General features: G+C 37.1%; 1 protein-coding gene across 16 annotated transcripts in view; it reads right to left on the bottom strand.

The window, feature by feature from the left end:
- SYNE1 (spectrin repeat containing nuclear envelope protein 1) overlaps positions 1–25,608 on the bottom strand; it is a 540,309-nt gene that overhangs the window by 387,361 nt on the left and 127,340 nt on the right. For all 16 annotated transcript variants that reach the window (XM_023728949.1, XM_004368822.3, XM_023728947.1 and 13 more), the window contains exons 5-9: positions 20,329–20,412; positions 13,763–13,855; positions 11,607–11,785; positions 5,673–5,869; positions 1,473–1,582 (exon numbers count right to left, since the gene is read on the bottom strand). In XM_023728949.1, the coding sequence (XP_023584717.1) occupies positions 1,473–1,582; positions 5,673–5,869; positions 11,607–11,785; positions 13,763–13,855; positions 20,329–20,412 (663 nt within the window). The remainder of the gene's footprint in view (positions 1–1,472; positions 1,583–5,672; positions 5,870–11,606; positions 11,786–13,762; positions 13,856–20,328; positions 20,413–25,608) is intronic.

Genomic DNA, 25,608 nt, shown 5'->3' with positions numbered 1-25,608 from the left:
GAAGTTATGAAAACTAACAGTTTGATCAAATGCCAGATTAACTTCATTGAAGAGACCTAGGAAATAGCAGTTACCTTTGTTTTCCTCAGTTCTTGTATCAGTTCACTCATTTCTAACTACCACTGCAGTGCCTTTTCCTATTTGAAAACTTCTGATTATCCTCCCCGGACCTTTCCCTTCCTTAAGACATATGTCCAAGTCTGTTTAGAAAAATGCATTTTAATTTTTTTTAATTTTCTTGCTGCTCTTCATTGTAATCTAAAACTACTGTGAAAACTCAAGTGGAGACCTGAGCAATGAGGAGAGAAAGACATCTTGAAAATTCTATTTATTATTTTCTCTGATGCCATTTTGCCTTATAATTAATTTAAAATTCAACATTGAATCTACCACTCTATAATAATAAAAATATATAACATTACTTTAGAAAGATCAGATGAATGGTAATCTTCACAGTTTTTAAGGACCAGGAAAATAAGCTTCCAGGTATACTGGCTTGAGTGTAAAATGGGACAAATTTCTACAGGGGCTTTTGAAAAATCATTTCAAGAAAGCCTTGAAAAACTTTATATGCTCCTTAGCGTAGGACTTGCACATCTAGGAAATAATTTTAAAACAGCACTTTACTACAAGATTGTTCATAAAAGCATTATTTATAATGGCAAAAAATCAGGAATTTTGAACAATATGTATTAGATAAATAAATTACAGTACATCTATACGATGACCTGGAAAGAATGACACAGAAAAGGTTCTTTATAATGTTAATAGTAAAATAAAATTTAAAAAATGGAATATATGCTATAATTCTATTTTTATTAAAATATTATACATGTCTACATATGCATAGGAAAGTCTTGGGATCTAACATCAACATATCGATAATTTTTTTTGTTTTTTCTAGGATTGGTTATCTCTAGAACGTCAAGTACAGGTAATTTCTTTTCCTTTTTTTTCTTTATTTTTGACAATGAACAAGACAAAAATAAATAAATTATTTAAACTTTTGAAAGGCTGACATATAATCTCAGTGAATAATTAAAACTTGTGCAAACTGTGCCTTACTTGCATATGTTTGCTGTGAGTAGCAGTTTACATAATAAAACCTGAAAGTCAAAATCAGATTTCATTAGAACAAGGACTCAAGATCTAGATGTGCATGTGATACGATGAATATGAAATTACTTCTATCCTCAAATTATTAAAATGGAATTTCCCAACAATGCTATCTTTCCCCCAATTTTAATTCATCAGCCTTATATATCTAGCATTTATTATTCTCTGACATATCCAACATACAATGCAGAGAAACCTTTTCCTCTAATTTCCTCATTTGGTGATGTCCTTCCTTTACTCAGTTGCTCTCATACTAAAAGGCATTCCAATTTAATGTTTGGAAAACAGCATGCTTAAAAACCTGAGTCACTATCACTGAGCATACTATCAGTACTTGAAGAAAAACAAATACGTACATCACTCTCTTGCCCATCAACAGCAGTACTGTGGATATCTGGATAATGTTTCAGAAACTGGGCTACGTAGGTCATAACAGACTTCTCATCTGGTTTCTCCACATCGACATCTGAAAAAACCAAAACCAAATGTCAGTGAATTGACTATCATTGACTGGATTTGAATAATACAAGCTTTGAAATCTAACTGTTATACCAATAAACACATGCAGAAGAAAAATAGAATTGCTATTTAGATATTTTTTGGGCAGAGGGGAAACCAATTTAGGATAAATGATACATGGTAGAAATTTTATAACTCAGAAAGAGGACACATTTTAACGAGGAGTTTTTAGAAAAGTAGTATATGTTTCATTTAAATAATTTCAAGATTCATTCAGCAGATATCAAAGATACTATATAGTTATTCAGACATTCTGTCTAGTTAATAAAATACAAATAATATGCAAATTTCAGAATTGGGGTGAGTGGGTAGTATAAAGAGGCTTACAGGTCTGGGGCTGGATGACAAGAGGCCATATAGCTCAAATATTGGAGATGGCTAAATTCAGGAGAGCCTCCCCCCGCCTGCCAAATTTTGCTTTAGAAAAGAGAGAGAGGTCTTATATTCAATTCTTCAGATAGCGTCTCCACTGTGAGGCATTGTCTCTAAATTACTGTACTTTGAAAAAGTACTATTTGAGGGGGACATATTAGCCTAAAAAGATCTCAATCATTGTGGTTTTGAGCTTCTATACGTTGCCTGATAAAATCAGTAAAAATCAGGCAAATACATTTACACAGATTTAGTAATTATTCCTGGAGGTAAGGCTGCATAAATTAAAATGCTGAATATTATAAACACATCTTTTAAAGATCAATTTTGAAGACACACGGGGTCGCCATGAGTCAGAATCAACTCGATAGCAACTGTTTTCTTGTTTTTCTTTTTAAAGCAGTAAGAGGTTACATTTCAGAGATTACAAACAGAAAATATGTACCAACAAAGAAAAAAAAAAAAAACCCAAAATCAAAATATAGCATTGCCCTAATGCTTTTTATAAAGTTTAGTTGTGGTTTGAGATATACTTTCTAGTGACTCTCCACGTAGGATTTAAAAAGCACTGCACTCCAACGACTTAAAAGCAAACAAAGATAATGTCTTCTGGAATTTGTCAGATGACTTGAAGGTGATTTAAGAGATGACAAGATCTCTAATGAAGAAATACGTGAAGAATGAGAAAAACTTTCATGAAATGCGAACTGGGGAAAAGGCAACATTTAATACATTATTTAACATAGTACGTGCTTCTAAGTATATATGTAACTAAATCAAAAAATTACTATAACAGATATTGGTCTACTTAATCTGTATTCTTAAAAGCTTATACATTCAAGTTACCTAAATAACTTTTCGAGGAAATAGCTCTCGTATTTGGACAACCTGTTTCTGATCATCAAAAAATAAAAATATAAAATAAAAACAAATAAGACCCTCTAGTTTAGTGGATATGAAAGACTCACGTATATTCTCCACTCACCTAACCCTAGGAAAAATTTCAGCTCTGTTACATCCTTTAAAGTTGAGAGCTCAGAGGTAGGTCTGTGCCTTTCCCCTTGAGACAAGTAAATGTATTTGTGTGTGTGTGTGTGTGTGTGTGTGTGTGTGCGCGCGCAGAAACAAGGTGGAAAGCCTATTGTTATCCTAATGATCTAGGAGCACAAAGCAGTTTCCTAAAATGGCAAACAGTCTCCCTGTTGCCTCTTATCTCAGGGGAACCTCATCAAGGCCCTGCCAGGCTCTGGAACTTACTCTTGAAACCCAGGCATAGGAACTAGGAATGTTTAATCTGAACACCCTTCTTTTAGATAATATTCTCTCAAAGTATTTACATTTGTGTGCTCATCAATAAACATTTCCCTAATTGCCAATCTTCTTGCTTCCTTCATATATGATGTCCTTGATGTCATTCTACAACTCGTCTGGTCTTTTCGGTCATTAGTGTTTAACCTGTCAAATCTATTCTTGAGATGGTATGTAAATTCAGGTGGGATATACTCCAGGTCGTACTTTGGCTCTCATGGACGTGTTCTAATTTTCTTCAGTTTCAACTTGAACTTGCATATGAGCAATTGATGATCTGCTGGGCAGTCAGACGCTGGCCTTGTTCTGACTGATGATATTGAGCTTTTTCATCATCTCTTTCCACAGATGTAGTCAGTTCGATTCCTGTGTATTCCATCTGGCGAGGTCCATGTGTATAGTCACTGTTGACGTTGGTGAAAAAAGGTACTTGTAATGAAGAAGTTGTTAGTCTTGCAAAATTCTATCATGCGATCTTTGGCATCATTTCTATCACCAAGGCCATATTTTCCAACTACTCATCCTTCTTCAGTATTCAAAGGCATTTGACTGTGTGGCTCATAACAAATTATGGATACTATTGAGAAGAATGGGAATTCCAAAACACTTAATTTTGCTCATGAAGAACCTGTACATAGATCAAGAGACAGTTGTTTGGACAGAACAAGGGGATATGCGTGGTTTAAAGTCAGGAAAGGTATGCAGCAGGGTTGTATCCTTTCACCATAGCTATTCGATCTGTATGCTAAGCAAATAATCTGAGAAGCTGGACTATATGAAGAAGAACAGGGCATCAGGATTGGAGGACGACTCATTAATAACCTGCGTTATGCAGATAACACAACTTTTCTTGCCAAAAGTGAAGAGGACTTGAAGCACTTACTAATGAAGATCAAAGACCACAGCCTTCAACATGAATAACACCTCAACATAAGGAAAACAAAAATCCTCACAACTGGACCAATAAGCAACATCATGATAAATGGAGAAAAGATTGAAGTTGTCAAGGATTTCATTTTATTTGGATCCACAATGAACACCGATGGAAGCAGCAGTCAAGAAATCAAAAGACGCGTTGCATTGGGCAACTCTGCTGCAAAAGACCTTTTTAAAGTGTTAAAAGCAAAGATGTCACTTTGAAGACTAAGGTGCATGTGACCCAAGCCATGTATTTTCAATTGCATCATATGCATATGAAAGCTGTACAATGAATAAGGAAGACCTAAGAAGAATTGACGCCTTTGAATTGTGGTTTTGGTGAAGAATATTGAATATACTATGGACTACTAAAAGAACAAACAACTCTGTCTTGGACGAAGTACAGCCAGAATGCTCCTTATAAGCAAGGATGGCCAGACTACATCTTACATACTTTGGACATGTTTTTAGGGGGGATCAGTCCCTGGAGAAGGACATCATGCTTGGTAAAGTACAGGGTCCTAGAAAAAGAGGAAGACCCTCAACGAGATGGACTGACACAGTGGCTGCAGCAATGGTCTCAAGTGCAACAATGATTGTGAGGATGGCACAAGACCGGATAGTGTTTCGTTCTTTGTACATAGGGTCACTATGAGTCGAAACCAACTCAATGGCACCTAACAACAAAAACAACAATTGCCAATCCAAATACAAAATTATTTGTGACATTTAGAAAATTGACTTTGACTCTATTATTTCAATATAATTAACAACTTGTTAAGTTGATTAAAGTCATCAAAATTGTCTTTTGAAGGCTTGGAAAAGTTAACTCCATTTCCAGAGAGGCTTAATATTCACAGCCTTACCAAAACAAACACCAGAAAAGTGCCAAACAATTGGAATTAAAAATATTAGCCAATTACGTGTGCCATTTCCCTGGTTGACACCAAAGCACTGGATGGTTACCAACATTTCCAACTATATAATGACTTGCATTTTTTAAAAGTAAATTCTTGAATTACTAATCATCTTTTATTTCTTTTAGATTCTTTGGAGTTTTGCATATAGAGCTAATTGTTTCATATTATGACATCATCCCCCCACCACACACACACACACACACACACACACACACACACACACACACACACACACACACACACACTCCTAAAAACCCCATTGCCCCTACATGGAATAAGTACAGTTCACCTGGCTGGTACCACCAATGCCAGAGTGCTGTTGGGAGCAACAGAGCTATATTTTGTTCCCCAATATGGCAGCAGTTGTTTATCCAGAATAATGTCAGTTCAGGAAGATACTATTTCTTCCTGCTGTTCTCTGGCCTCTACTAAGGACTTGGAAGTCATCAAATTTCTGGGTTTAAGACACACAAACCTACTGTGCTGGGGTGTCCCAGAGCCAACAACTACTCAACATACCTTCGGGATCTAGTAGTCTTGGGATTCCCAGTTCCGTTTCAGCGATAGTGAAAGCCTCCTCCAGGTTTTCCCTATTAGATCTTCCTTTCACTTTCTCCAAGTCCACTAGTTCTGGTCGAATCGCATGGATAACTGAATGAAAGGCAACTCCACTTCTCCAACTCCGTCCAAAGTCTTTTACTTCTATTCCAGCCTGCCTTAATATGACAAAAAAATAAGATAATGTTACATTATAGATAGTGTTTTCCTAAGGCCCCATGCAAAATCCATTCCTCTTCAACAATAAATGATGTGCAGTTGGCTACAACAATATCTACTTGTCTTATTAGTTATCTAGTGCTGCTATAACAGAAATACCACATGTGGATGGATTTAACAAACAGAAATTTACTCTTTCACAGCCTAGGAGGCTAGAAGTCCAAATTCAGGGTGCCAGCTGCAGTGGAAGGCTTTCTCTCTCTGTCAGCTCTGGGGGAAGGCCCCTGTCATCAACCTTCCCCTGGTTTAAGAGCTTCTCAGAACAGGTACCCCATGTACAAAGGACATGCTCCACTCTTGCATTTCTTTCGTGGTGGTATGAGGTCCCTCTCTCTCTGCTCACTTCTCCCTCCTTTTATCTCTTGTAAGATAAAAGGTTATGCAGACCACACCCCAGGGAAACTCTCCTTATACCTGATCAGGGCTGTGACCTGAGTAAGAGTGTTGCATCCTAGTCTAATCCTCTTTAACATAACCTAATCTTGCCTCATTAACCACAGGCAGAGATTGGGATGTATAACACTTAGGAAAATTTACATCAGATCACAAAATGGAGGACAATCACATAATACTGGGAATCACGGCCTAGCCAAGTTGACACATATTTTTGGGGGACACTATTCAATCCGTAAAACTATTTTTGAGAAATATTAAGCTAAATCAATGTTTACGGTGTAACAAGATACAATGTAGAAATTCTGGTTCCACAATTAGATTCTTCTATATTAAGTTTTTTAGTAGTTTAGACACTCAATCTAAAACACATTTTTACATTTCTTTAAAAGGAAAACCAATTTAAAAAAAAGTCTGGTAAAATAAAAAAGGGAAAATTAAAAAAAATCAACTGTGGTAATAATTCATACTATATAGTTTGTTTGGAAAATGTATCTAAAAGGTTTCTCATGGTAAATAGCACGTACACACTTTAGTCCTCAAAGTGACATCTTTGCTTTTTAACATTTTAAAACGGTCTTTTGCAGCATATTTGTCCAATGTGATTCTTGATTGCTGCTTCCATGGGCATAGGTTGTAGATCCAAGTAAAATGAAATCCTTGACAACTTCAATATTTTCTCCGTTTATAATGATGTTGCTTATTGGTTCAGTTGTGAGGATGTTTGTTTTCTTTATGTTGAGGTATAATCCATCTGAAGACTGCATAGTCTTTGATCTTCATCAGTAAGTACTTCAAGTCCTCTCCACTTTCAGCAAGCAAGGTAGTGCCATCTGCATAGTGCAGGTTCTTAATGAGTCTTCCAACAATCCTGTTGCTGTGTTCTTCATATAGTCCAGATTCTAGGATTATTTGCTTAGCATACAGCATCCCCTTGTTCTGTTTGAGTGAATGCCTCTTGGTCTATGAGCACAATTAAGTGTTCTGGATTTCCTATTCTTCACAATGTTGTCCATAATTTGTTACAATCCACAAAGTCAAATGCCTTTCCTTAGTCAATAAAACACAGGTAAACATCTTTCTGGTATTCTCTGCTCTCTGTCAAGATACATCGGACATCAGCAGTGATATCCCTCATTCCACTTCCTCTTCTAAATCCCTCTTGAACGTCTGGAAGTTCTCTTTTGATGTACCGCTGCAACCATCTTTCAATTATCTTCAGCAAAATTTTACTTGTATATGATATTAATGATATTGTTTGATAATTTCTGCATTCTGTTGGATCATCTTTCTTTGGTATGGGCACAAATATTGATCTCTTTCAGTCAGTTGGCCAGGTAGCTGTCTTCTGAATTTCTTGGCATAGATGAGTGAAGGCTGCCAGTGCTGCATCAGTTTGTTGAAACATCTCAGTTGGTATTCTATCAATTCCTGCCAGCTTCTTTTTAAACAATGCCTTCAGTGCAGCTTGGACTTCTTCCTTCAATACCAGCATGTCTTAGGCTGGGTTCTCTAGAGAAGCAAAACCAGTAAAGTGTATAAATATATATATAGAGAGAGATTATATCAAGGAAACAGCTCACGTGATTGTAGAGGCTAGAACGTCCCAAGTCTGTGGATCAGGATAGAGGCCTTTCCCAAGTCACACAGCTGCAGAAGCTGACAAGCCTAAGATCGGAGAGTCGGAGAGCAGGGCTCCCACTTACAGGCTGTGCAGATCGACGAATCCCAGGTTCGGCAGATAAGCTGACAGCTCAAATCCCAAGTACGGGAGATGAGACGACAGGAAGCAGCCGTAGGATCCAGAGAGAGCAAAAAGCCAGAACGTCTGCTTATATACAGGTGCGGGCCACACCCCCAAGGAGACTCCCTTTCATCTGATTGGCTTCTTATAGTATATTCAATCATGGGAGTGATTACATTAAAACACGGAGAATCATGGCCCAGCCAAGTTGACACACAATCTTAACCATCACACAGCAGTTCTTGATCATATGTTATCTCCTGAAATGATGGAACACCTACTGACTCTTTGTGGTACAGTGACTCTGTGATTCCATCCATCTTCTTTTGATGTTTCCTGGGTCACTCAATATTTTTCCCATAGAATTCTTTAGTATTGCAACTCAAGGCTTGAATTTTTTCTTCATTGCTTTCAGCTTGAGAAATACTGAGTGTGTTATTCCCTTCTGATTTTCTATCTCCAGGTATTTGCACATTTCACTATGATACTTTGTCTTCTCTAGCTGGCCTTTGGAATCTTCTGTTCAGCTCTTTTACTTCATCCTTTCTTCCTTCACTTCAGCTACTCTACATTCAAGAGCAAGTTTCAGAGTCACTACTGACATCCATTTTGATCTTTTGTTTCTCTCCTGTCTTTTTAATGACCTTTTGCTTTCTTCATGTATGATGTCCTTGATGTTATCCCACCACTCCTTGTCTTCGGTTTTTAATGTTCAATATGTCAAATCTATTCTTGAGATGGTCCCTAAATTCAGGTAGGTTATACTCAAGGTTATACTTTGGCTATCATGGACTTGTTTTAATTTCCTTCAGCTTCACCTTGAACTTGCATATGAGCAATTGATAGTCTGTTCCGCAGTAGGCAACTGGCCTTGTTCTGACTGATGATACTGAGCTTCTCCATCGTTACTTTCCACAGATGCAATCGATTTCATTCCTGTGTATACTGGCTGGCAAGGTCCACGTGTATAGTCGCTGTTATGTTGTTCAAAAAGGGTATTTCCAATGAATACATTGTTGGTCTTGCAAAATTCTATCATGTGATCTTCGGCATGGGTTTCTATCATTGAGGCCATGTTTTTCAAGTACTGATCCTTCTTTGTTTCCAACCTTCTCATTCCAATCACCAGTAATTATCAATGCATCCTGATTGCATGTTTGATCAATTTCAGACTGCAGAGGTTGGTAAAGATCTTAAATTTCTTCATCTTTGGCGTTAGTGGTTAGTGAGTAAATTTGAATAATAGTCATATTAACCAGCCTTCCTTGTAGGCTATGGGAATTATTCTATCATTGATAGTATTGTATTTCAGGATAGATCTTTTCCATGTTCGAATTACTAATGGGTGTTTGCAGCTGTTTCTTCTCATTTTGTGTCATGTCACATCAGCAAATGAAGGTCCTGAAAACTTTACTCCATCTACATCAAGGTCGACTCTACTTTCAGGAGACAGCTCTTCCCCAGTCCTATTTTGTGAGCCTTCCGACCTGAGGGACTCATCTTCCAGCACTATATCAATGTTCTGATGTTATTCATAAGGTTTTCACTGGCCAATTTTTTTAGAAGTAGATCACCAGATCCTTCTTCCTAGTCTGTCTTAGTCTGGAAGCTCCGCTGAAACCTGTCCACTATGGGTGACCCTGCTGGTATTTGAAATACCGGTGCATAGCTTCCAGCATCAGAGCAACAGGCAAGCCATCACAATATGACAAACTGACAGACCAGTGGTGGGTGAAAGGATTACCTGGAGTGTTTTCTAAACTAAAGCAGGGGCTTCGGTTATTTGAAAACATGGACCCAAACATTGATCGTTTTGCTAAAGTTGGTAGGCAGATTTGGGAAGCAGTGAGATGTTACTGTGAAATATATGAAGAAAAAAAACAAAAGAACCATATAGACAACTCTCACTAATTTTCTGACTACGGATAATTAAATTATCTTATCTCCAGGGATAATCCAGGCTATTCAGTACCTTCCACAAGTGGAGTTATTACCACAACTGACAAAATGCCAATATTGTCCAACTCTTCTTCATGGTTGGAGCAAACGTTTATGATTTGTGTATTTTTTAATGTATATGATATGTATCAAAATATATCTATAAATCTATATATAATGTTTTCAACCCCCAAAGACAAATAAAGATTGGATTTATAAAGATACTGATAATAAAAGGCAATTAGAATTAAAACTAATAAAAAATGAGGTATTTGACTTACGTCAGAACTGTCTTACAACAGAGTCGTTGGAACAGAATCCTGTTGTAAGTCGGGGACTACCTTTACTGAATGATATAATAAATTGCTAAACATCTTTAAATTTTATCTCAGCAAACTTTAGGTTCACTTTAAATCATGTTTGACCATGTATATTCAGTTTTTAAAAAATATATTGTGCAAAAAATAGCTTCATTGTATCTAATCACTGGCTTCATACATACATTTTTACAAAAGTTTGTAAGAGTCCAGTAATTATAAAATAATCTTGAATTTTTTCTTAGTTCTTTTAGAGTTTCTGTCTCTGCTAGTACAGATATAATTTTTTCCAGCTGACCCTCTGACAGATGGACAAATCTCCATGCACAGTGACCAGTAAGCATCTCCTTGTTTTCTATGCATTTGTACATCTACCCCTGGTTTCACCTTACTTTTCTACCTATATTTTCCCACATTTGTTCATTTAAAGATGTGTTTGCATTATGTTTCTTTAAGCAACTTCAAATTATTTTTTTAACAAAATAAAGTGGAGTGTAAATAAATAAACAATAAGCTAATCAATATTCACCATATATCATTTCCTGATTTCTTTGAACTTGATTATTCTTTTAGACATTTTCAAAAAGAAATACATAAAATGTTTCCCTAAATATTTGCTATGTTAGAATAATTAAACAGATCTCAGTACATTTTCTTTCTCCTACATTTGTTCTTTGTACACTTTTTCAGGATCCATATGCTGCTTCATATTAGATCAATCAAAGTAGTAGTCAATATGCCTAAAATGTTTTAGTCCAAACCTCTTATTTAAGATAAAAACTTAAAGAACTGATGAAGTATGTCCAGATCATAGGCATTTCTTACCTTCAATACATGTTTATTTGAAGTTATTTTGAATTAGTCCGGTGGCACAAATGGTTAAGCACTTAGCTACTAAATGAAAGGTCGGTGGTTGGAACCCACCCAGCGGCTCCTGAGGAGAAGGACCTAGCAATCTCCTCCCATAAAGAGCACAACCTAGAGAAACCTATGTGGCAGTTCTATTCTGTCACATGGGCTACCTATGAGTTGAAACAGACTCAACGGCACCTAACAACAACTATATGCGTGTTGGCAAATTGGCAAAGGTCCAGGAAGAACAGCATTTTCCTAGTGTATTAGTGGTGATTTGTGTTTACAGTTTAGTTCCAAGAGAGTGCAGAACAAGAGCTAAAGCAAGCGTATTCATTGTCTCTTCAAATTTTGCAATCATTGCAAGGAGCAATTAGTAATAAATCGATAACCTGAATTATTTAATGGTTTTTAACTTAACTCGGTACTTACTTGGTTACTGTGTGCTGAACCCACTTTAGTAAAGCCTTCTTAGCGTTTCCCTGGACCTTGGTGGCCACCTTCCGTTTGCTGGGGGGGCTGGCGGTCTCTGCACTGAGGGTGCTGTCCACAGAGGACATGCTGCTGGACAAAGACTGCAGCTGCGGCAGGTTGCTGGTCACCTCTTCAATCTGCGTGCAGTTAACAGTCAGTAAAGATAGAAGGATTTTCCAGGCTTAAAATTTTCCAATTAAAAATGATTTACTTTAACTCTACAACCACACAGAAAATCCTGATAGAATAAAAAATTCCTGAGTTGAAAGGACTGGCCCTCAGCCATCGTATAATTCAATTATCCTCAAATGCACGAACTTTTTACAAGTGAATAAATTAAAGCTCAGAAAAGTTACTTATCTGAAAGCACAGCTAATACAAGAACCTAGGGAATCTGAAGATCAGTTCATTGCTGTTGCAACTGAGTCTCCATCCGCCACACTGTGCGATCGGTTTAAAATACTGTACATTTTTTTTGGTTGCTGTTGTTGTGCCGTTGAGTCCATTCAGACTCATAGTAACCCCATGTGACAGATATAAAACTGTCCCATAGGGTTTTCTAGGCTGTAATCTTTACAGGAGCAGACTGCCAGGTCTTTCTCCCATGGAGCAGCTGTGTAGGTTCAAACTGCCAATCGTTTGGTTAGCAGCCAAACACTTAACCATTGCACCATCAGTAATTAAACATTTGTAATACTATTATGAATCCTTGGTAGTAGTGATTAAGAGCTTGGCTGCTAACCAAAAGATCCACCAGCCACTCCTTGGAAACCCTATGGGGCAGTTCTACTCTGTCCTATAGGGTCACTATGAGTCGGAATCGACTTGACTGCAATGGGTTTAGTTTTTTTGGTTTTAATACTATTATATGATGTACAGCATGCTGTCTGGTTACATTATGGAACATAAGTTTACAAATAAATGTAGCGGAGCATCATGTTATACTCTTTCTTTGGACATTCTTGCCCAAAATATGCACGGATATAAGAAAAAACATGAGGCACAATTTATAGTTAAATTTTCTATTTTACATTAAAGGTCTCCTACGATCAATAGCCAGCCATTGTCTCCACCTTTATCATTCATCCTCTGTGCAACGTACCATTATCCCAGCCACACAAACTACTTTCATTTCTGTACATACACTGCTATCTTTCTCCCCACTTACCTTTGTGCTTGGATTCCCTTGCCTGCACAATTACTGCTGCCACTTTCTCCTTCTCATAAAAACCATAACCATCGCTTAACAGCTCCCTCCTCCATGAAGTGTTTCCTAATCGACACTGTTTGAAGTGATCTCTCTCTCTATGTATATATACACACCATATTTTTACACAAATAATGCACACTTTATATGTTTTTTGTCAACCATGCAACCCCCTCACGCATTATTTTCTTAGGCACACTATGTGCATTATATGTGTGCGTGTATTATTTACATGGGCACATTATTTGTGAAAAATATGATATATATATATATACACACATATGTATGTGTATATAGGATCTTTCCATTGATATTTTTAAATGTTTGCTTATGACTTGATTATCTCTGTATGTATCTTAACACCCTGCCAAAATGTAAGCTCTTAAAGGGCACATGTGACTTCTTACTCCTGTGTGTACTTCCCTTACATCTAGAACTGCACCTTTTATACAGTGATAAATATCTGTTAAATACATGAATGAATTAATAAAATAAAACCTAAAGGTTAGAACACTCTCTAGGTAATTATTCTGGATGAAATGGCAAGCTAATATCTCTCCTTCTTGTTTTACAGGAGCATAGAATGCTTCCTGTGCAGAGAAAAAAGAAAATTCTCCTTAGCTTCTTCTATACCTATATTTCATCTCCATTGTATCCTACCTACTTTGCAGTTTGGGTGCCTCTGCTAGACTTTCTTTGGTGAAGGGGGCTTCTCTGTGTAACACCTTTGCATGGGGAGAAGAGAAAATTCTCCCTCTATTGAAAAACAATGTATGTACGAAGGTCACGTGTCTACTAACTTGAGTCTCAACACCAAAGGTATGGCAACTAAGGGCATTATTAAAATGTCTACCCCTACCTCCTGCATGACATACTATCCACGAGAAGAGGAACTCTAGTACCATACCTGGAAATATAGAATAATGGTCCACATCAATCCAAGAACTATTGAGGGTCGGCCATCAGCTATATCAGTGGAGTTAATGTTGACTAATTTAATCTGTTTAAAAAGAAAAACTGTACTAGTAATGTGCCAGAAGATTATAACTCATTTTTTATGCAATAATTAGGACTTTATTAGACACCAGTAAGATTTGGTCATGCCTATGCAGTGGTACACAAGAGTAAGTATGGTGAGCATAAAAACCAACGAGCACATAATTTAAGTGAAAATTTCAGGGGCATCCATTAGGTGCACAACAATAAAAACAACTATAAAATGGATTTCAAGCACTTCTTTTGTTTGAAGTTTAAAAACTATGATGTCATGCAAAGAATTACCAACAAAATGCCAGACAGGAAAAAAAAAGAAAAGGTTATTCTTTACGTTCAGAGGTTGACTAGAACTTAAAAGAAACCGTGATGAGCAGTTTAAGAAGATGCACTTACTTTGAAGTTTGTTACCAAATAGCATGAACCTTATGTTCTCTTTTACCTATAAAAATCGGGAGTTAAACGTTCTAAAATTTGTACTAACCGGTGATCCTCTGTACATGGACTGACATGAAAAACAAAGGAGAAGATAATACATATACAGAAATAAACTTTCAAAATCAGCATTATTTGTGCAAAGGGAATAAAAACGTGGGTAGGGAATTTCGAGCATGATTTTGGAAATATTTTTTGAAGAGGAATAAAGGAAAACTAGGAACCTGTAAAACAGGAAGAGACTAATAGGGCTCAGTTCCCTACTTTTAGATCATGATAATTATACAGCATTCAGGACAGATATCAATCTGTCTACATACTTTCCCAATTATTCATTTCAATGTTTCTTCAATTATTAAAAAAAAAGAAGTTATTTCCTAGGTGCAAGCAAAATGTCTCCATTTCAGTTCATCTCTAGAGGATGCAGTGAACAACCGCTCATCCTTCTTTTCATAAACCCTCAATAAACTAGAACCAGACAGTGAAGTACCCATTAGAATTGTAGCTCAATGGTCTTCAACCAAGATTTCATTAGGTGTGTTATTAATAATAAACTTCAGAAGATTATAAATGGTTTACTCTGAAAACATTTATCAGATCCAAGATCATTCCCAAAATATTTACACTTGAATAGTTAGTTTAAACTTACTAGTGTTACATGAGAGAGGTAGAGTAAAAATATACCCATGAGGTTTTTGTTTCACTGATAAAGTTCATTTGTGAGGTTCAGTGACAAAAAAAAAAATGATAATTGGCCTTCAACTATAAGCTTATAGATCTACTTATTTTAAACCTAGTACATAAACTATACATGTTTATGGAAAATCAAGAACACCAAAATGCTTTAAGCTTTTATGATGGAACCAACTGCAATTTCTATAATAATTTGGATTAATCTAGTTTACATCTTTTCCAGAATTTTCTCCACATCCTTATTAGTATCTATCAACCACAAATTTATAACATATGCTATTACCATGATTAACTCATTCCATAGAGGACAGATTATTTTCCTTTCCTTATACAACATTCTTTTTAAAACTGCAACTGAATATAACTTGAATTTCCTACCCCAATCCATCTTCCAGCTATTCTCCATTATTAATTTATTCAATTTAATATAGAAGCTAAAGAAAATTTTGGTCAATTTTTGAAGAAAAGTGTTTTTCATAATCATTTTTTATCCTGAAAACTACTTCGCGATGGGTTTACTAAGCCCAGGTTTTTACCTCCTGCCCTTTGCAAAACCCCATTGAATTCACAGTATATTCTCAACACCTGAGGAGGCTGGGGTGGCAATACAAAGATATCCAAAGAGACTGAAAAATTTCAAGAAGCCAGAAAGAGGATGGAACCATGTTGATGGATAAAACCAGAGCAGAAGGATGTTTCTAAAGATTCCAAAAACCCACTGCTGTCGAGTTGACTCCAACTCAAAGGGACCCTGTAGGATGGAGCAGAACTGCCCCATAGGGTTTCCAAGGCCTAAATCTTTACAGGAGCAGACGGTCACACCTTTCTCCCTTGGACCAGCTGGTGGGTTCAAACTCCCGACTTTTCTGTTAGCGGCTGAGAGCTTAACCACTGCGCCATCAGGGCAGTCTTTCAGAAGATGAACCTGTTGCCGTCGAGTCAATGCCCACTCACAGTGACACTATAGGCCAGAGTAGAACTGCCCCACAAGGTTTCCAAGGAGCAGCTGGTGGATTCGAACTGTCGACTTTTCGGTTAGCAGCGCAGCTCTTAACCATTGCGCTACCAGGGCTCCTTCAGAAGATTAGTGGTTCTCAAAGTGTGGTTCCTAGAGCAGCAGCAGCAGCATCTCCTGGGAACTTGTTAGAAATGCAGAATCTGGGGCCTCATCTCAGACTCTCTGAATCAGAAACTAAGAAAGTAGGTCCCAGTAGCCTGTTTCAGCAAACCTTCCAGGTGATTCTGCGGCATGTTGATGTTTGAGAACCACTGGACTAGACAATTGTGCTTGGCATATGTGGTCTGGAGATGTTTTATTTTGCAAACTACAGGCCCAGAAATGTTTCAAAAATATTTGAATTATTTAGGAATAAATTTCAAAAAAAAAAAAAAGTCAATAAACAATCCAGATTACTGGCTTTTCTTGATAAATTGGAAAATCTGAGCTCAGTGTGCCTATGTTTCATTGAGGTAATTAGAGTTTGAATTGAGTATTTGCTGCCTCTTCAACTGAAGGCCTGGGGCTGCTCGGTTCCCTTGTTCACCACAGGTAACCTTTCGCTCGCTCCATTAGGGACCTCAAAAGAAACTAAGTTCACATCCCCGGTCTGCGCTAAGGCAAGATTTAGGAAATGTAGGCAGGTGGTCTGTATTGTTGTTTAGAAAGATCCACTTGAAATCTCAATGGAGAAAGCAACTTGCATACTTGTGTGCACTGGTGGTGGATCTATTCATTAGATGCTAATGTGTCAAGAACTTCTTTCAATAGCCCTGTAAACGAGTGAAAAACTAAACACAGTGTTAGGGGGTTTTCCTTAGCACAATTTCAGGAACCAAAAAAACAGTTGTTGAGTCAGTTGAAACTTACAGTGACACCATGTGTGCCATAGAAGAATTGTGCTCCATATGGCTCTCAATGGATGATTTTTCAGAAGTAGATGGCCAGGCCTTTCTTCTGAGGCACCTCTGGATGGACTTGAACTGCCAACCTTTCAGTTAGCAGCTTAGTGCTTAACGATTTGCAGCACAAACTTCAGAAGTGTTTTCATTATTCTTTAAACAAAGCTAAATAAGAATCCAAGGACTACACAAATTTTCTAATACCAAAAAAAAATTGAAATGGAAGAACATAGTATAAACATCAAAGAGAAATTCTTGAAAATTTAATTGAGATGTAAGTTCTTAACCTGTAAATCAGAGAGGGCACCAAAGAGCCTTTAAAAACTCATTCCTCCCCGCAGTCAAATATTCTGAGGCTATGGGATTAAGAAGTCTAAGAAAGTGTGGCTGAAAAATCTATGTTTCAAGTAGATTTTTGTTTTTTAATTAAAAGAGGTTAAAGAATTTGTGGAGACAGAAGGGAAAGACCTTAGGTTTTGTTTGGGATTCAATGCATCACTTTCTGCCCTTAGTAATGTCACATTTAAAACCTGATTACTTAACTTTTCTTTTATTACGTAGGTTTATTCTGTGAAAATGGACTTTGTGAAAATATGTTTTCTGTGAAAACAGGTGCACTTTATAAGCAATGACTTTCATCAAGTGTCATTAAAGTTTTCTACAAGACTTCATTAATCATGATGAATTTTGTCTTCACATTCTAGCAAATATTCCTCAGAATGAAGGACACTTTTGAAGTACAGCTGAAATAAGAGAATGAATGACCTGAAGAACTCTAAATATCCTATTCAACAAGGCTTCATTTGGCTCTCTCTGAAACACTCATGGAGGGAGATCAGGAAGGAGAGAAACACTCAAATAAAAATGGGATTAGAGGGCTCTGGAAACACTGTGCAACACTGCACAAAAAGATAAGACTGTTTTTCTATACCATCTTAATACCTGGAATCTCTCTTGGACATGAAGTTTATATAGTTCACTAAACTTTATAGTGATGTATTACACTCCAAAGTTATTAAAATGTAAATTCTTTAAGGGTAAAAGCTAAATTTCTTCATTTTTGTATTTTTCAGCGTTCCTTTCCTGTAGAAAGCACCTAGTAAACATTTGTGGGGTAAATGAATTAACTTAATGCATTTAGACTTAGAAGGAAATAATTGCATTCTTCTGTTCTCCAGAAGTATCTGGATTCTATTTATAAAGCTGATTTTGGTATTGTCAAATACAAACTTCCTGAATTTCCACAAGAAAAGGCTAAGGCATTGCAACAAGAAGAAGATCAGTGCCACCATTCTGGAGAGAAGTATGACAGTGCCTAAAAACACTATATACGCACTTACCTTTTGTCCCAGCAACGACCTTCTAGGAATCTACCCAGAAGATTTAAAAAAAAAAAAAGTTGCTGTCAAGTCGATTCCGACTCATGATGGCCCCGTGTGTGTCAGAGTTGAACTGTGCTCCAGAGGATTTTCAATGGCTGTGATCTTTCAGAAGTAGATCACCAGGCCTTTTTTTCCAAAGTGCCTCTAGTTGGATTTGACCACCAACCTTTCTTACCACCCAGAAGATACACCTCCAATAACAGAAAACACTTATGTGCAAGGTTATTAATTGGAGCAGTTTTGGTGTTTACAAAATATTGGAAACAACTTAAATGCCCATTGTGATAGTTAATATTATGTGTCAATTTGGCTGGACCATGATTCTCAGTATTATGTAATTATCCTCCATTTTGTGATGTGATATAAATATCTGCCATTTTGTGATATAATGTAATCACCTCCATGATTTGATCTGGTATGATCAGCCAATCAGTTGTAGGGAGAGCTTCCCCAGGGGTGTGGCCTGCACCCAATATATATATATGGATGTTCTGGCAAAGCTCGCTTGCTCTGGATCCTGTTTCTGACTCATCATCATCTGACCTCTGGTTCTTGGGACTTGAGCCAGCAGCTTGTCACCTGACCTTCCAACTATGGGATTCACCAGCTCTGCAGCCCTGTGAGCCAGCAGCCTGTCTGGGTTCGTCAACCCCTGCAGACACGTGAGTCAGGAGAAGCCACCAGCCAACACCTGACCCATGGACTTTGGGACTTGCCAGCCTCTATAACAGCATGAGCCATTTCTTGGAGATAAATCTCTCTCTCTCTCTCTCTCTCTCTATATATATATATATACATATACATATATATACACATATACATATATATATACACACATATATATACACATATATGGAAACCCTGCTGGCGTAGTGGTTAAGAGCTGTGGCTGCTAACCAAATGGTCAGCAGTTCAAATCCACCAGGTGCTCCTTGGAAACCCTATGGGGTAGTTCTACTCTGTCCTATAGGGTCGCTATGAGTTGGAATCAACTTGATGGCAACAGATTTGGTTTGGTATACATATATATATATATACCATATATACCAGTCTATACACACTCATAGCAACCCTGTAAGACAGAGCAGAACCGCTCCACAGGGTTTCCAATGAGCGGCTGGTGGGCTCAAACTGGCAACCTTTTGGTTAGCAGCCGAATGCTTAACCACTGTGCTACCAGGGTATATATATATATCTCATCTCCACTAATGTGATGCAATGAGAAGAACACATCAATCAGTGCCTTGTATTTCTTGCCATAAATGCATAATCTCATTGTAATCATGAGAAACCATCATACAAATCCAAACTGAGAGACATTCTGCAAAATAACTGACCAGAACTTATCAAAAGAATCAACGTCATTAGGAGAGAATGAAAAACTATCAGGGTGGAATAGACTAAGAAGATGCAACTAAATGCAAGGCGTCTCTTCAGCCAAAGAGTAGACAGGTCCATAAAACAATAATACATGTAGCTTAACCATGTATATGAGACTACAGGAGCACACGAGCCCAGGGGCAAAGACAAGAAGGCAGGAGGGGACAGGAGCTGGGGAACTCAAGATTGAGAAGGGGAGAGTGTTGACACGTCGCTGGGTTGGCAACCAATGTCACAAAACAATATGTGTATTAATTGTTTAATGAGAAACTAATTTGCTCTGTAAACCTTCATCTAAAGCACAATTAAAAAAAAAAAAAAAAAGCAAGGAGTATTCCTAGACTGGATCCTGGAACAGAAATAAGACATTAGGGGAAAAACTGATGAAATTCGACTAACGTCTACACTTTAGTTAACAGTACCACGCCTATTTGGATTTCCTGATTTTGATAATTGTACAATGGTTATATAAGTTCTTAGCATTAGGGGAAACTGTGTAAAGCATACACATGAAATCTCTATACTTTTTTTTTTGCAACTTTTCTGTAAATCTAAAATTATCTCACAATAGTATTATATGTATACATTCTACAGATTACATTCAGTGCTTTTTTCCCTAGAGGCAATATTTAAAACTGGAGAGTGCCCATGTCTTCTCTAAGTTTTTGTTTTCCTTTTGTTTCTCCCTTACCTTCCTTCCTTCAAGGAACTTGAGTGCTGTGCCAATGTTAGCCACAGCATGGATTCGCTTCATATGGCGTCCTTGTTCACAAGGCTGTAAAAGCAGCAGAAAAGGTACTAATCAAAATTCACATGTTAAACAGACGGTTATGAAATCTATTTAAATGAATTAAAAGTACACTTGAAGAATATTCGAGAAGAATAACCAGCATTACTCAATTTCTATAAAGGTTAGCAAAAACAGAAGAAAGAGTGTTATCCCTACAGCATTCTGTAGATGTACTAATTTACTCAATGAAGACTTTTCGGTTAGCTTATCTGTTAATGCATTTGTCTTTCAGGCTTCTGTATGCCTAAGAGCAGAAATTCACAAAACTCCTCTGTCACTGCCACTCCTCTAAGTTAGAAAATGCTTATATGAAAAGTACTCTTGGTCACTCATTTTTTTTTTTTCAGTCATAAACCAACATGCGGGGATAGAGACAGAATTAGTAACATTTCTAGATTTGAATGACCAAAACACATGGAGCATACGAGCCAAGATTAAGAAATAGGATTGTGAAAATGAAAATGTTATTCACAAAATCGTATGTTCTGGTACATGAGCATAGTATATAAGTTACTTTATTCTTGGCTGCTATTAATAATTTATTGTATGCTTTCTTTTGTGTTGCACTGTTAATATTAAAGCTCAAAATAATTTCAGTAAAGTAGATATCACTAGCCTCCTTTACATTTACAGGAACTAAGTGGATAAGTGAGGTTCAAAACCAAGTATTAATTTTCAGTTAATAGTATACCAGGCAATTGTTATATGGTAGACTTTTTAAATAACTATTTTAAATAGAAGACTTTTAAATTTATTTTTTATTTATTCCTTTCCAGAACCTCTGATGAACATGACCTACTCTAATCATTAGTCCACGCACGGCCCACTTCTATTAAGTTAATTATTTAATTAATTATCTTTTATGATGTAAAAAGCACCCATGATCCTATCAATTAAAACTAAGCCAAGACCTTGACAAATAAGTATAAAAGCCATATCACTCATGATCTCCACCATGCTATCCTCTGGCGTCCTACACCCATGGTAACCTTCATCCAAAATCCAGTCTCATGTTTCCTTTTATGGAGTTGCACTTCATTTATATGCATTCTTAAAGTTAGTATTTATTCTAGTTTTTTTTACTTTATATATAGGGTATCATTCTGTATTAATACTTTAACACTCACTTTTTCACATATTACATCGCTAAGATTCATCCATACTGCTGCCTGTCACTGTATTTCATTCATTTTGAAAGCTATTTGCCATTTATCTACTCTTATTCTGATGTGAATAATGGTTATTTCAAGATTTTTGCTATTGTGTCCTATGCTTATATGATCATTCTTGTACATCTCATATTTTGTACAAGTATAAAGAGTTTCTCTTTATACCTAACAATGGAACTGCTGGGTCAGACATTTGAGTGTGACATTTGAATTTATGAAATAACGCCAAACTTTTCATTCTCATCAGCAATGCGAAAACAATCCTGTAACTCTATATCCTGTTCAACACATGATATTGACAGATTTTTGTTTTCAATTAATTAAATGTATATAAAGTGGTCTTTTATTGTGGTTTTCATTGCATTGTTCTGATCAACAATTATCTGAACATCTCTTCATCTGTTCATTGGTAAGGTATGTTTCTTCTGTGAAATACCTGTTCAAGTTTCTTGCCTACCTTTTCTATTGGTTTGTTTGTATCCTTAATGTTTTGTAGATGTGCTTTATATATTCTTGATATAGTCCTTTCTTAATACTTTTACAACATGAATTTTTAACATTTTCAACCAGTTTGTAGCTTCTTTTGTCACTTTCTTTAAATATTCTTAATTTTAATACAGTCAAAAACATAAATCTTTTATTTCATAGTCAATATTTTTTGTGTCTTATTGAGTAATTTTCCCTAACCCAAGCTCTAAAAGATATTCACTAATATTTTCTACTAAAAGCTGAAAGTTTGTTTTTGACATTAGGTCTTTAGTCCATGTGTATTTTATTTTTTTATAGGCCATGTGATAAGAATTGATTTCATTTTTTTCTATTAGGATATACTATTTTTCTGTTCCATCTCACTCACCCCTACCCACCCACCCCCAATCTTACATCTACCTTTACATACATGCCTTGGTTGTTTATGGACTCTGTTGCACTTGTCAGTCTGTCCATCTTTGTACCATGCTGTCTTAAATGATATAGCTTCATTTTAAGACCTGAGGTTATTAGGGCAAATATTCTCTGTACTCTTCTTCAGAGTTGTGTTAGTTAGGTGAGCAAGATATAAATCTCTACTGTTTTGTTCCATTGCATATTTGCATCTATTTTTACACAAATTGACCTGCCCTAACCTTAACCATAAGGCACATGTGTAATGATCTTCCCTATTAGAACGCAAACTCTTTGAAGTCACAGACCATATCTCACTTATCTTTGTTTTTGTCAAGGATTCCTGGTGGTGCAGTGGTTAAGCACTTAGCTGCTAAGTGAAAGGTTGGGGTTAAAATCCACCAGCCACTCCATGGGAGAAAGATGTGGCAGTCTGCTTCCATAAATATTACAGCCTTCGACACCCAGTGGGGCAGTTCTACCCTGACCTCTCTGGCTGCTATGAGCTGAACTCAACAGCCCTGGTTTGTTTGTTTTAAAGATATGCCATCACCGATGCATTGAAAGAGCAAATGTTCCAAAACTAATAATCAATGGATGTAGAGAAATCCAACAATAGTAATTTTGAAAGTAAAAATTCCCTAAGATCTTAAATAAAATCATAGATAAGAGAGTCACAGTAGGCTACTAAAAGGGACTAGGATATATAGATTGCACCCTTCCCCTGAGATGCTGGCAGTAAAGGGGATAACTAAGCCATATGGCCATATTTTCCAGATGATCCTGGTCAGAGCCGGGGTTCTGGGTTACGTGAATCCTTGTGGTAAGTATAATGTTCTTAATAGAGTTCTTCCCATGAGGTGATTATAGAAGTCTTGAAAGTGTTAACACTCCGAGGGAAACACTTCTGCCTGCATTCTCCCTTTGAAAAGCTCTACAACAATGTCTAGGATGCTCATTCTTTTAAATAATGCTTTATTATTATGATCCCGAACCATAATGACTGTGGAACAGACCATCAATTGCTCATATTCAAGTTCAAGTTGAAACTGAAGAAAATTAGAACAAGTCCATGAGAGCCAAAGTACGTCCTTGAGTATATCCCACCTGAATTTAGAGACCATCTCAAGAATAGATTTGACGCACTGAATACTAATGACAGAAGACCAGATGAGTTGTGGAATGACATCAAGGATATCATACATGAACAAAACAAGAGGTCATTAAAAAGATAGGAAAGAAAGAACAGACCAAAATGGACGTCAGAAGAGACTCTGAAACTTGCTCTTGAATGTAGAGTAGCTAAAGCGAAAGGAAGAAATGATGAAGTAAAAGAGCTGAACAGAAGATTTCAAAGGGCAGCTTAAGAAGACAAAGTAAAGTATTATAATGACATGTGCAAAGACCTGGAGATAGAAAACCAAAAGGGAGGAATATGTTCGGCATTTCTCAAGCTGAAAGAACTGAAGAAAAAATTCAAGCTTCGAGCGGCAATATTGAAGGATTCTACCAGGAAAATATTAAACCACTCAGGAAGCATCAAAAGAAGATGGAAGGAATACACAGAGTCACTATACCAAAAAGAACTGGTTGATGTTCAACCACTTCAGGAGGTAGCATATGATCAGGAACTGATGGTACAGAAGGAAGAAGTCCAAGCTGCACTGAAGGCATTGATGAAAAATAAGGCTCTAAGAACTGACGGAATACCAACTGAGATGTTTCAACAAACAGATGCAGCGCTGGAAGTGTTTACTCATCTATGCCATGAAATCTGGAAGACAGCTACCTGGTCAACCAACTGGAAGAGATCCATATTTATGCTTATTCCCAAGAAAGGTGAACCAACTGAATGTGGAAATTATCTAACAATATCATTAATATCACATGCAAGTAAAATTTTGCTGAAGATCATTCAAAAGTGGCTGCAGCAGTATATTGACAGGAAACTGACAGAAATTCAAGCTGATTCAGAAGATGATGTGCAACCAGGGTCATCATTGCTGATGTCAGATGGATCCTGGCTGAAAGCAGAGAATACCAGAAAGATGTTTACCTGTGTTTTACTGAGTATGCAAAGGCATTCAACTGTGTGGATCATAACAAATTATGGGTAACACTGCAAAGAATGGAATTCCAGAACACTTAACTGTGCTCAAGAGGAACCTATACATAGATCAAGAGGCAGTCATTCAAACAGAGCAAGGAGATACTGAGTGGATTAAAGTCAGGAAAGGTGTACTTCAGCGTTGTATCCTTTCACCATACATATTCAATCTGTAGGTTGAGCAAATAATCTGAGAAGCTGGGCTATATGAAGAAGAATGGAGCATCAGGATTGGAAAAAGACTCATTAACAACCAGTGTTATGCAGATGTTACAACCTTGCCTGCTGAAAGTGAAGAGGACTTGAAGCACTTACTGATGAAGATCAAAGACCACAGCCTTCAGTATGGATTACACCTCAACTGTAAAGAAAACAAAAATCCTCACAACTGGACCAATAAGTAACATCATGATAAATGGACAAAAGACTGAAGTTGTCAAGGATTTCATTTTACTTGGATCCACAATCAACACCCATGGAAGAAGCAGTCAAGAAATCAAAAGACGCATTACACTGGGTAAATGTGCTGCAAAAGACCTCTTTGCAGTGTTGAAAAGCAAAGATGTCACCTTGAAGACTAAGGTGTGCCTGACCCAGGCCATGGTGTTTTCAATAGCCTCATATGCATGTGAAAGCTGGAGGCTGAATAAGGAAGATCAAAGAAGAATTGATGCCTTTGAATTGTGGTGTTGGAGAAGAACACTGAATATACCATGGACTGCCAAAAGAACGAACAAATCTGTCTTGTACGAAGTACAACCAGTGTGCTCCTTGGAGGCAAGGATGGCGAGACTACATCTCACATACTTTGGACATGTTATCAGAAGGGATCAGTCCCTGGAGAAGGACATCATGCTTGGTAAAGTGGAGGGTCAGTGAAGAAGAGGAAGACCCTCAATCAGATGGATTGACACAGTAGCTGCAACAGTGGCCTTAAGCATGACAACAATTGTGAGGATTGCGCAGGACCGGGCAGTGTTGTGCATTGGGTGGCTATGAGTCAGAATCGACTTGATGGCACCT

Source organism: Trichechus manatus, unplaced genomic scaffold, assembly GCF_000243295.1.
Source record: "Trichechus manatus latirostris isolate Lorelei unplaced genomic scaffold, TriManLat1.0 scaffold00002, whole genome shotgun sequence".
In the NCBI taxonomy this organism is placed as follows: domain Eukaryota; kingdom Metazoa; phylum Chordata; class Mammalia; order Sirenia; family Trichechidae; genus Trichechus; species Trichechus manatus.
This window is presented reverse-complemented; position numbering and strand designations above follow the sequence as displayed.